Consider the following 13122-nt stretch of genomic DNA (forward strand, 5'->3'; position numbering starts at 1 on the left):
TGAGTCTGGTTTCTCCCAAGGTTAAGAGTTTTGTGTTCCTTGCCTTCGGCTTGCTCATTGGGGTTCTAAATACAATTATTATTTCATTTGTATTTTAAATATTATATTTTATACACAATTTACAATTAAACAATGATGAAACACTTTCATAATTTCGGCATGGATCCAAAGGTCTTTGTACATATTAGGTCATTTTCTGTTAAAGCATGATTTTCTGTTAAGCTGCTTTGAAATGATGTGTGTTGTGAAAAGCACTATACAAATAAAAATGATTGGACTTTAAGTGAATGTATGTGAAAGCTAAAATTGACTGATTTACACGTTTGCCTGTATCTGTGAATTGTTTATAATAATGTTATGGGGGAAAAAATAATAATAATAATAATAATTTAAAGCATAGGAGGAGGAACACTGTAAAAAAAAAAAAAAAAAAGAACCTAACGGAGAACTACAATAACCACTGTGCAGTGCGTGACACGCACGTTCTGTTGAAAACCAAGACGTAAGAGTTGAAAGTTCACAAAGCGAAACCGGTTAGTGGATGCCATCGTGGGAGCAGTCAATGAAGGTAAATAAATAAGCTGTTCTAAGACTATCTAAAAAAACCCATAAACAATCACAGTTATTAACTCAGATTTAATGCAATAAAACGTATGTTATTTAGTTGTCTTTGTGCATGTTATGCAACCGCTTGCATAATATTGATCAGCTGTCCGCGTCCTTTAATGTATAGACTGATGTTATGCAGGAAAGACATTCACTACAGGTGTATTGTGCTTCTATATTACTTGTGTAAACGGTGGACTTAATTTACCTCATTCATACATTTGGTAAATTATGCTTCGTTTGGCTTCAGTTGCGTAAAACATCCTTTTCTTAACACTCGCATGGCAAGATGTCCAGTGTCAATGACGCAATGCTCCCGTCACGCCTCCAAAGAGTTGATCCAATCGTCTGCAGCAAAATCATTATATCAGTCAACAACCATGTTCTTATTTAAGCACATTCAGTATGCCTGTTTGTTATAATCAAACGGCCTGCATAGGGAGGCACATATAGTGGAAATGCTATGATACACAAAGCTAGAGCGTAATTGATAATGAAATAATAATTCAGCTGATGCCATATTTGGACATCAACCTTTAAATAACCTGTGGTTAAGTGTGTTGTTCAAGGGCACAAAGAGGATATTTCATGCTATGCCTCATTGTGGGGTTTGAACCAGCCACCTTCCAGTTTTTTAACCACTATGCTACACTACCTCAGAATGTTATAGTTTAATATTGTTGCAGAAACCTAATTGTGCATTATTATGTATTTTCATAGTACCTCACATGGCTGGTCGGCTACTGAAAGTATCATCTGTTGCCACGGCAGTGTTCGCTTCATCAGGGTTCTACCTGTACAATAAAAATGTTGACCTCAATGACCTCAGCATCATCAGATTTGGGAGGGCAGCTGCAACAGTAAATATAATTATCCTCTATCATTTTGTGTAATACCTTGTTTAACTCTTAAATACTTGTTTATTGTGTAAAAGTAAGTGAATCAATTAAGAATGCAGCTTCTACTAAAATATTTAACAATTATTTTTTGTGTACTTTCTGCCAGTAGGGTGCAGCTTTGATTGAGCTCGTCAGTGCAGATTGTTTTGCAGTTTTTCCTTGATCTTTGTTTCTGAAATGATCCTTTTCAGACGGCTGTCATCAGTTACGACTACCTCACAACACTCAGAGCTGTACAGTATGGGACAGAGGAGTACTGGGTTGTCAAGTCAAAGGTAAAACTCTTTGTCTTCATTGGCTCATCATGTTTTATTTAATGTTTCCTTGAAAACCTGCTATGTGGACAAAACTGTAGTTGGTCTTTTTAGATGTTGTCATTTGTGGGCTAGAAAAGGCTGCAAAGTGGAGCAGATTTATGTTGAGAAGTCGGACTGAAAATATTTTTTTAATAAATCATAGCCAATCCTTCCTAATGTGTGGATCCTTCAAAAGTATAGGCTATGCGCAGAACCACAGGTGCAACAAACAGTGCAGGAACAGCATAAAGTTTGACAAATTCACTGACATTTAACTCTTATTATTTGATCTTCTGATGCTTAGGAATAATGGTATCCTTTTTCATACTTCTGACCTCAGCATGACTACAGCCCAAGTTCCTGAGCACATAATAGGCATTATAATGTGTAAATATGAGTGGTCTTATACAATGATGTGTAAATGTGGGTTTCTAAAGTTTAAAGCCAACGTATTAATTTAAGCTGTTTAAAATGTAATTTAGTTTGTTTTTGTTACTATAATTATATTTGTAATATTTAATTTTGTTTTCAAATAACTTTGTGTACATTGCGATTGATTAATGAAGTGTTGGGTCATTAAGGGGGCTTTCACACTAGCACCCCGTGTTCGAATGACGTCAGAGTTCGGTTCGTTTGGATGATGTGAACGCTGTCTTCCGAACTCGGGTGCGCACCTGCGAACCGTACTCGAGTCCGCTTAAAAAGGTGGTCTGGGGTACGGTTCATGTGAACTCCAGTACGGTTCGCTGCTGATATGAACGCAATCGAACCAAACCGCGGAAGTGAACCACTATTGATGACGTATAATGTGGTCGTCAGTCTCATACGCGTCACTTTCAAAATGAGCGGAAAGGGTTTACTTTCGTGCGTGCGTGCGTGCGTGTGTGCATGTGTGTATACACTTACCTTGACGAAAAGCGGGATTGACGCACACACACTGCAAGCAGAGAGATGATTTCTGCTTGCCTTCGCAAAAATTGTCTTCGGCGGACAGCCCGCTATCTTTTGAACGATTTCAGCATTTTTGCGGCAGACAGACGCAAGTGTGTTTCTGTATCTTGATGTTGAAAACAAAACCAAAGGTTAAAAAAAAGAAGAACAAATGTGAACCTAGCAAGTCTATTCATTGAATTTTGACGCCTTTTGATTTCGCGGTTATCAAGCAACACGATTACGCACCAGCTGCAGCTTGATGACGCAAGCGTACCGCGGTTCGGATACAAATATATAATGTGAACACAGTCCATCCGGGGGAGGGGGGAGCAATCGAACTCTGGTTCGGAACAGGCAATCAAACCAAGTGTGAAAGCCCCCTTAGACCACACAAAACTTTAGCAAATTAATTTAATCATGATACAGACTAGGGCTCATGCAAAATGCTTACACATGCATGCACACACATTTTTCCACTCTCTAATGCCATGTATATGTGTTCATGTAATCTTAAATTACATGTATTGCAATAAGTAATCATATTTTATAAACTGTTGACTAAGTCAGCACATTACTCAAACATGACCGCATGCAAGTGCACATCAATAATCAACATGTAATCTCATAATTGATGTATTGATTAAACTCTCAAAACAGTGTATGAAATTTAAAACATCCTGAACGCACATTTTGACTCGCTGTTTGCAGGATCAAAGATGCAAATGCAAATGTCAACTGGTAGCAAATGCAAATTTGTGCCTTTTCTACCGCTGTGTATAAAGGCCATTTGAGCAGCTCCGTTAGGTACAGTTAAACAGCTGGTGCAGGGAAAGGTTGCAGTCTCTCACCTGTATGTGTTTGTGTGTGTGAACATGAGTGCTGGTGGCAGCCGCTGAAGGGGAGCACTGAACCCTGAAAAGATGTGGTCCGAGCCACCTGCAATCTCACTGGCAGGCCTGGGTGTGGGGGACAGGGCGCCGGTCTCCTTCCCCCTTGGGGCCTGCAGTCAAGCCTGGCTACACGCACTGATTAAAATTAATGCAGACCCCTGATTTAATATAGAGGAGAGATTTGACTTCTAATTATTCCCTCACTTGGCGCTTCAGTTCACTGGTTGTAGGTTGTTTCGGATCATACTCTCACAGTCCCGGTGAGTTTGCCGGTTTGTTCTGTTTGTTTTAGTTGTCTCTCCCTCATGTGTGTCAGGTGCTGCCAGCATGCATGGGAACTCTGATCATGCCACTAATTTGCTTGCTGACAGCACCTGTTCTGTTGATTGACTGCCTACTTAAACCCTTTGTTGTTTCATGTTCTTTGCTAGATTGTTGTGTGTTCTAGGAACTCACCTCACTCGCTCTGCCTCAGTTGGTAGTGTCTCGCGTTTCTGTGTTGGTTGCCAGTCTCTACCCTTTTGTCTGGAGTGCGGTTAACTTCCAGCCTGCTGCTGTGCTTGCCTTTGAGCCCACACACTCTTCACCGTAGGATTCCTCTCAGATCTACCTTCTACACTGCCATTACCCATACACGCCTACAACACATTCTTCGCTGAGGATTCCTCTCGGATCTGCTTTCACGCATATAAACACACTTATCGTCTTCCCACTGCAGTCGGTGGCAGGTCTCTTACTGTTTGCCAAACCTGCTGTGCTTTTGAGTTGCTGTTATTTATAAATTCTGTGAACTGTTTCTCTGCTCTTACATCTCTTGTTTGCCTGCGTGACAGAATAATCTATCCAGGATGGACCCAGCGGAGGAATTCAGTCTTCTGTCCACTCTTTCTCAGCAGGTGGCCTTACTGGGATGTCAGCAAGATCAGATCTCTTCTTCCAACAGGGCTCTGGAGATAATGGCATTGCAGCTCACTGAGCTCAACTCTGGCATCCAACAACTCCGCCAGCCTCCCGTTAATGGTCCCACCTAGGAAGTGCTCACACCGGCCCCGGTGGTTCCCCATGCTTCTTGATGCTCTGAGCCCTGTCTCAACCTCCAGCCCCTTTCTCAGGTGAGGTGGGGTCTTGCTGCACCTTCCTCTCACAATGTTCCCTGTACTTCTCATTGCAGCCCTCCGTTTTTCCATTGAAGATGACAAGGGTGGCATGCGTCATCATGGTCCTCACCGTTGAGTGGGGAACCACCATGTGGGACAACGGACATCCCTGTTGCGCATCATGTCAAGGGCTGTCTTAGGAGCTCCTCTAAGTGCTCGATTGCTCAGCTCAAGTCGTGAGGCAGTGAGGGGTTTGTCTGGATTGTCTCAGGAAACTGTCTGGTCGCTGATTATGCCATCAAGATACGGCGAGGTTGAGAAACTCGTAAGTGGAGTGACCACGCGCAGTGGGACCGGTTTTTGTATGGGTTTATACAAAAATGTATCTGACAACATTCAGGATGAGATCTATGCCTTGGATCTGCCCTCCCATTTCGACAATCTGTTGGACCTGTCCATCGGAATGGACCAGCACCTGGCCCCGCATCGCCGCCGTTCTCCACCTGCCCGGGCGTCACACCGCTGTACCCAGTCCACTTTTCCGGCCGGGCCGTTGGAACCACAGTCCGAGGCAGTACCATGCAGGTCGGGAGGGCTCTGCTATCTCCAGAGGAGAAGCAGCAATGCCTCACCCAAGCCTGCATTGTGCCCGTCCTGGCCATGTCTCCACCTCCTGCTCAGGAAAAGAAATCCACCACTTGACAGTAGGCAGGGGGTTACGGTTGAGCGCAACACCCCTGAGCAAAATCCCTGGACTACTGACTCTCTATTTCTCCCAGCCCGACTGCAGCAGTTTATGCATTGGTGTACTACGGAGCCAAAGGGACCTTTCTGGACATCAAGGTGGCTGACACCACCTGTTCTCCATTGATTGTCTGCCTACTTAAACCCTTTCATGTTTTTTGCTAGATTGTTGTTGTGTGTTCTAGTAATTCACCCCGCTCTCTCTGCATTAGTTGGTCCTGTCTCGTGTTTTTGTGTTAATTGCCAGTCTCTGCCCGTGTGTCTGGAGTGCAGTTACCTTCCAGCCTGCTGCTGCGCTTGCCTTTGTGCACACATGCTCTTCACTGGAGGATTCCTTGAATTGACCCCCTACCCTCATGCTCATCATCTTCCAGCTGCAGTCGGTGCTGGCACTCTTACTGTTTGCCAGCCCTGCTGTGCTTTTGAGTTCCTGTTATTAATAAATTCTGTGAACTGTTCCTCTGCTTTTGGGTCTCTTGCTTGCCTGCGTGACACATTCCTGCTAAGATGTTTCAGCTACTGATAATGTGTTTCTGCATTGTGGACTTATTAAATAACTTTTAAAGACTGAAATGTACCCCTATAAATTAATAATATTGGTAACATGTTCCAATAAGGTTGTATATGTTAACATTTGTTAATGCAAGAGTTCACAAGCTAAGAATGAACAAAACTTTTACAGCATTTATGCATCATCGCAAAGTCCAAATTTAGTTCCTACATTTATAGTTTGGAGATACCACCAGCGGATTAATGTCCAGCCTCTTAAAATATAGTTGAACATTAAATTAAGTCCCTGACAATCAATGTCATATCTGTTTTGAGAGAAGAAAAAAAAAATATTATGAGATTGTGTTTAACCATCTAAAGGTCATGGCTAATTTTTAATTATTATCATTATGTTTATATTAACAATTGTATTTTTGTTCTAATTTATATTGGCATTATTTTGTTTTGAGTGATTTATAAGTCAATGCAAAAGGGCCGTGAAAGAAGATGGATTGAGTGAAATGTTTGGATTTGGTATGATTTTTTATTTTTTTTTATTTAGTTTGAGGTTAAATTTAGAATTATTATTTTTTTAAATCAGTGTGGACGTGATTTGTGTAAGTAGATGAAAGTGCCACACAGCGTGGCTATTTGCACCCCAAATAGTCTATTGTAAACATAACTGCATCGTGAGTGTACCTTTAGTGGCGTAGGGTGTAATGTCGGTGAGATTTTGTCTATTCGACTAGGGTTTGTTTCCTTATTTGTAGCACTCTTTTTCCCATTCTGTTTCCTGTCTCCTCTCTTAATATTTTCTGTACTACTAAAATTAATACATAAAATATTTTATGTTAGTTTTACTAAAGTGCTATTGTCATAACCATGTTTATTTTTGGTGGAAACCATAGATGTGATGATATTAACAATGGTGTTTCTACAGTAATATGGTGTTTATATAGTAACCGTGTTTAATTTTGTGGTTACTATGATTTTACTATAAAATACTATGGTTAAACTTTGTAAAGGAAGGTTAGGGAAAGGTTTAGGGGTTGGTTAGTGTGTCTATGGGGCTCTTAATAAACACAATAGACATGCTGCAGTGATGTTCCTATACTGTTAGTATTTAATTAGGGTTGCATATAATATCTGCAACTATTTGCACTGGTGTGTAAATAGCATCTAACTTTATTTGCCCTAGGGTTATTATATTGGTGTTTAGAGGCACTGAACTTATGTACCATATGTTTTGGACTTTGTATGATGGCAATACCTAATTTTTGGACCATGGTAATTTCATTGTATCCTTTGAAGTACTTTGGAGCACCATGTAAATAAATCTCATGGTGTAAGTATGAGTATGTAATCATTCAGTGCCATTCAAAGTATCATGGTTTTACCATCTGAAACCTTTACTGTACCATGGTACATTTTAATATGGGTGTTAAGATTACTTTGAGTTTGCTTTTTAATAACATTTAAGGTCTTATCAGCTTGATAGTTTCATGTAACTCGAATGTATCTCAATTTGCTCCCTAGTAAAATCTTAAGCAGTTGTGAAAAACGTTTTATAGTGAGGATGTCTTCAAAAAATGCCATAAATAGTTTTTTATTTATTTAACATAAAAAGCTAAATACATTTTTGGTGTGACCACTTTTGTCTTTAAAACAGCACGAATTCTCTTGTACACCTGGACACTGTTTTTATTGGTTGTTGGCAGATAGGATGTTCCAAGCTTCAATAGGAATGTTTAAGAGTCTAAAATGTCCTATTGACACACTGAAGGCATCTTAAGACAAATGTTTTTGCAAAACATATTATGTGCCTAAGAAGTTTTCGCAGTAATGCACACTGACCAGGGCATCATTTGAGTTCACTATAGTGTTTGCTCTCAAGAAATTCCACGAATGCTCAATAAAAACAAGTGAGCATTGGCTGCTCATTTTACCTCATACATCCTCATGCCTTCTTCAATCTTAAATCCATCAGAAATAGAGGGCACAGGCATATTTCATATAGCACTGTACTTTTAAAAGCTACAAAAAAGATGCCTGGGAAACACAACAAATGATACCTAAAGGATATTGGTCATGGGATGTTATACAGTGATTTTGTTGATAAATATCAGCTATGTTTTAATGCACAACCTCGTAATCATGTACCTATTAATTGGGTTATTAGTGTCCCAATGTCAGTGAACCAAAGCCCTTGCTGGTGCCTAAATTCGTGTTCACTATAGGTCTGCTGATTCTTATATATATGGAGTGGGATGAGACAAATATTTTAGCATCTGCTTTTAAAATTTGGCAGTGGGGTAAGTTCTGGGAAGGTTTTGGATATTTTGCAGAAGGATATGCTATGCTATCAGTGCAAGAGATCATGGGGTGCTCCCAGGTGTTGCAGCTATGTAATGGCCACAGCGTGTGACTCGTGGTCTTCCACACAGTTAAGCATGCCTCTGCTCTCTGCAGACCACACCACCTGCTATTTGTGTCCATTGTAAGGGGTTTGGGGGGGGCATTTTTTTGGGAAAGTACCTGGAGCCTGGTTTCGAACTTGGGTCACTTGTAACACTTTATGATAGCTTTAATTTTAACTTCTAAAATAAGAGGTCTCGATGATGTCAGCCTAAAAGGAAAGCAAGTTATTATGTTTAAATGAAAGATTAGATTGACAAATTGTTAATAATTTAATTATTCTGTGAAATAATCTGCACCAATGAAACACAATAATACCAGGAAAGTGTATTATGTAAATTGTGGTGGATTTTACATTGTACAGTATATGATCTTTTAATATATTATGTCAGTTAATAACTTTTTAATGAAAGTTATTATAAAGTGTCACCTTGTTTTATTAAAAATTTTCAAAGCCATCTTTTCAGTTTTAGTAAATTAGGATTAGAAACATCAGTGTCATAGACAAAATTAAAAACTTTGTGTGTGTGTGTGTGCTGTTTCATCTGCACTAAATACTCTAATGCCTGAAACACAATCTAAGCCCTTAAAGAGCTCATAATCCTTTGCCTCTTTAGCGATATAATCTTTGCTGTTGGATATTTCATGTTAGGCTGTGTGCATTTCCCCTGGCTCTCCCACTGAGCTAAAACATAATTAGCAGTCAAAGGTGGCAAAGTGGAACACTTAAAGTATTCCTGGGGTGTGGGTATCTGAGAAATCAATGGGTCCACAGTTGGTGTTTCTTAAATGAATGAATTTGGCCCTTTTAACCCACAGCTGATGTCTCCTGATAATGTATTCTATGAATAGTAAGGAACAACTGCAAAGTTTTGCCTGCAATGTCAGTGTGGCTTCAAAGAAAAGAGCCCAGCAAGAGCCAGATGAGAGAGATAATGTGTGTTATCTACCTCTGAAAAAACACCTGGGAACAGCAGTGACACCCAAACTCCAGGCTGCAGAGCCTTCCTCGTTTAGTAAGCTGTTTTACACATTAATCATTAGAAACCCATGAATTATGTGTATGCTATTTACATATTCTTTTTTTTTTATTTATTATAGGGAGCTGAACTAAGCTTATAGCCTTTTTGTAAATGGTTTATAAAAATGTAATGTAAAACAAATTCAAATTGCTCGTTAAATTGTTGCAGTTGACAAATATTTTTTATGGCAGACCTTCATTAGCAGTTGCTTGCTATGTGTACAGTATATCTGTAATGCAAGAATGCAGAGAGAAATGTCTCTGCAGTATTTCTTTATTTTCCATATTATAAAATGGACAAACAGTTGTCAAAAAGCGAGACAAAGAGACCCAAGAGCGAAGGAGCAGTTCAAAGGATTTATTAACAATAAATTGTAACTTCAACTGTGCTGGCGAAGAGGAGAGAATCCAGCACCGGCCGAAGTAAGCAGGAGATAGGTGTTTGTTGATGCGTGCGTGGCGTGGCTGCACAATGAGCAGATCCTTAAGGAATCCTCCATGAAGAGTGTGTTCATAGGCGAGTGTATGCATCATGGTAGTCAGGTGCAGATCCATGAGGAATCCTCCGTTGAAGAGTTGTGGGTACAGAGAACAAACGCAGAGCAGACTGGAAGGTAACCACACTCCTGACATGTGGGCAGAGATGAGGAATCCTCCATTGAAGAGTCATCAGTGTAGAGTATCTAGGTCAGGTTTGGGGAATGTACAATTAATTTTAAATGATCATAATCAATGATTAATCATACGGTTTGAACCAGATAACAATACATACAAAAACGCCCCAAAAAGGGCTTATATAGATAATTAAACACAACGAATTATAATTAATTAGGGAATATACATTATATGCAGACAGGCTATATTAATTTTAATAACACCTTAATGGAATTGACCCGTAGGCTACCGCAATCAGTCAGCGAACCGCTTTGCTAAATACTCTTGACCAATTCTCTTGAAGGTTTATTCTTAGTTATAAGCTTACTCATCAAGGCACGTTAACTTACCTTGATAATATCAGCTCGTAGCTTTAGATCGCACATTAAAGAGGCTTTGTTTTATGACCAACAAACACAGACAATCAAGCGTATAATTGGGTTTAATACAAGGAACTAGGATATATCGCTACACTTAACAAACAAACATTTAACATATAATAAACATAAAATAAACAAAGTAGACACAGTAAGGGAAAATAAAGAATTATTAGAAGTATGGCAAACTTATTTCAACAATTAACCCTTTGGAGCCAGCACGGAAATTACACACTGTAACGCATTTTAATTTCAATGAAATAATACTTGCACAATGGACCTTTGTGTGTCGCTGAGCAAGACTGCGTGTATGTCGTGTCCTCGGGGCGTCCGTGAGATGGAGGATTTCGGTTTGGTGTTTCCAGAGCATGGAGTTGAAGCTCACTTGAAGAGAGAGTTGAAGGGTTGTTCCGAGGGTCGGGAAGAGAGAAGTTGAAGGGTTCCGGGGAGTTGCAATGTTCAGCAGAAGAGATGTAAGGTGAAGTGGGGGCAGCCAAAGAGAGGGTGTAAGAGAGCTTGAAGAGATCCAGGAGAGTCCAAGGGGAAGAGCAGCAGAAGTGTAAGAGAGAGCGTTTCAATGCCGGACCTGACTTTTAAAGGTAGGGAGGTCACACCTCCCTTGGGAGGACTGACCCAATGAGATTTCTCCATTTTGGGTGCGAGATGATTCCTTTGTCCAGTCAAGGCTCATTTGCATGTCGTTTGCATGATTTATGACCGGTCCGGCTTTGGCTTGAATAACTCAAAAGATGGTAAAACTAATGTAACCTTATATTTATATTCAGCTGGGGCACGTCGTAAGGTTTAATTTGATACCAAGAAATGTGTATTTGGTACACTTAAAAGTGGATATACACTCTTAGGCTATTAAATATAAGGCCTCAGAGTTTAAACTACACAACGAAACAATTCTAACGAGTTTGATATCACATCAGATCTACACAAGTACAGGGGATAAATATATTTCTTTCAAAATAAGCATTTCTGGGTTTTACATGAAATACACAACTTTTTGTAAACTTTTCACATGCCTTTTCTCACGTGGTAAAGCACGAGGGTGTGAGGCGAGTCACATGGGAAAGGGGGGTTTAGCAGGCACGAGGATTCTCTGTCAATAGTTCATTGTATTCCACAGACTAGCAGGCACCATTTCAGTGATCTTACAAGGGGTTCTTTGAATTCAGAATCAATGAGTCCACTGATCCTCCGCCATACTTTACATCAGCACAGAGAATAAGCGTACAGTAAAGTGATTTTATTTGATACAGCAAACTGGAAGGTAACTACACTCCTGATACGCAGGCAGAGACGGGAAACCAAACAGATACACGAGACAGGACCAACTTGGCAGAAAGAGCAAGGTCAGTTTCTTCTCACCAAACAGGTTTATATAATGATAACACACTGCCTTACTACATTCAACAATCCAGCAAAGACACTGACACAGAGTGGGGTTAAAGTGGGCAACAAACAAGGGTCAGGTGTCGCCCGGCAGCTGAAAGTTGGCATGATCAGCGTTCCCATGGAAATAATGATTCTGCATGCCAGCGGCACCTGAAACACTTGGAGTAAACATCAACACAATTGGAACAAAACAAACAGGACATGGAGCATGATTGTCCGGATCCTGACACAGACATAAACCGAACCAGACAGGAAGTCTGGATCCAGGCACCATGCCCCGGACACGAACAAGACCGACCGAAAAGCACACTGCAGTAACTCAAAACCGGACACATGCGCTCACACAAACGTACACAAAACACAAGATATGGGATGATGATGTCACGGTCCCGTCAGATAAAAACACAACCTGACATTAACCCCTCTATAGGGATGCCTCCTGGCATCCCAAAATGGGAACAAACAAAACGAGCACTAACGAAGAACAGAAAACACAACAGAAAGGGAGGTAAACCAGGGAGGAGTTTAAGGAAAGGCCTCAGTTCAGAGGTGGCCTCGGAGCAGAAGCGGCATAATACTGGGTGGTGATCGCTGGACAGGGGGCAGCAGACTGAGTGGCGGCCACTGAACAGGGTTCATGGGGGACATTGTCAGCAACAGGGAAACAGCCTTCGTGGCGTGGATGCTGGTAGCGGCAGGGTAACTGACTTCATGGCTGTGGACGCTTGCAGCAGTGGAACGACCTTTGTGGCTGTAGATGCTGGCAGTGGCATGGCCTTCTTGGCAGTGGAACGGCCTTCGTGGCCACGGATGCTGGCAGTGGCAGTGGAACGGCATTCGTGGCCGTGGACGCTGTCAGCAACTGAGGAGCAGGCGTCAGGGTCCTCCTCTGCCACCGCCTCCGAGCGGTGATGGGTTCGTCAAACTGGACAATCAGAATTTGCCATGTCGATGCCATCAAGATCCCTTCAGGTCTGGAATCCACCAAAGTGGGAACAACGTGACTGGATAATCCATATTGAACACTCGGCAGAGCTCCCTGGCGAATGCTATGAAAGGATATGTTAGGCAGAAAATTTGCCTTAGTCACCTTTCACTTTCTTCATTGTATGGAAAAAAAGATGCAAAAAAACTGAATGGTAAGTGATGTGATCATTATGCCTTCTCCTTTTGTGTTCCACAGAAGAAAGTAAGTAAATAAACAACATGAGTGTGAGGAAATTATAATATAATTTTCATTCTTGGGTAAACTTTCCCCGTAAGATAACTACCAGAGCAGTTATAGTATCTAAACCAC

General features: G+C 40.9%; 1 protein-coding gene across 1 annotated transcript in view; it reads left to right on the plus strand.

Annotated features, from left to right (window-relative positions):
- Positions 1 to 528: 528 nt before the first annotated feature.
- LOC127656965 (aarF domain-containing protein kinase 1-like) overlaps positions 529 to 13122 on the plus strand; it is a 175034-nt gene continuing 162440 nt past the window's right edge. The window contains exons 1-3 of the mRNA XM_052145559.1: positions 529 to 568; positions 1327 to 1466; positions 1697 to 1780. Coding sequence (XP_052001519.1) covers positions 1335 to 1466; positions 1697 to 1780 — 216 coding nt within the window. The 5' untranslated portion in view covers positions 529 to 568; positions 1327 to 1334. The remainder of the gene's footprint in view (positions 569 to 1326; positions 1467 to 1696; positions 1781 to 13122) is intronic.

The sequence above is a fragment of the Xyrauchen texanus genome, chromosome 16, assembly GCF_025860055.1.
Source record: "Xyrauchen texanus isolate HMW12.3.18 chromosome 16, RBS_HiC_50CHRs, whole genome shotgun sequence".
In the NCBI taxonomy this organism is placed as follows: domain Eukaryota; kingdom Metazoa; phylum Chordata; class Actinopteri; order Cypriniformes; family Catostomidae; genus Xyrauchen; species Xyrauchen texanus.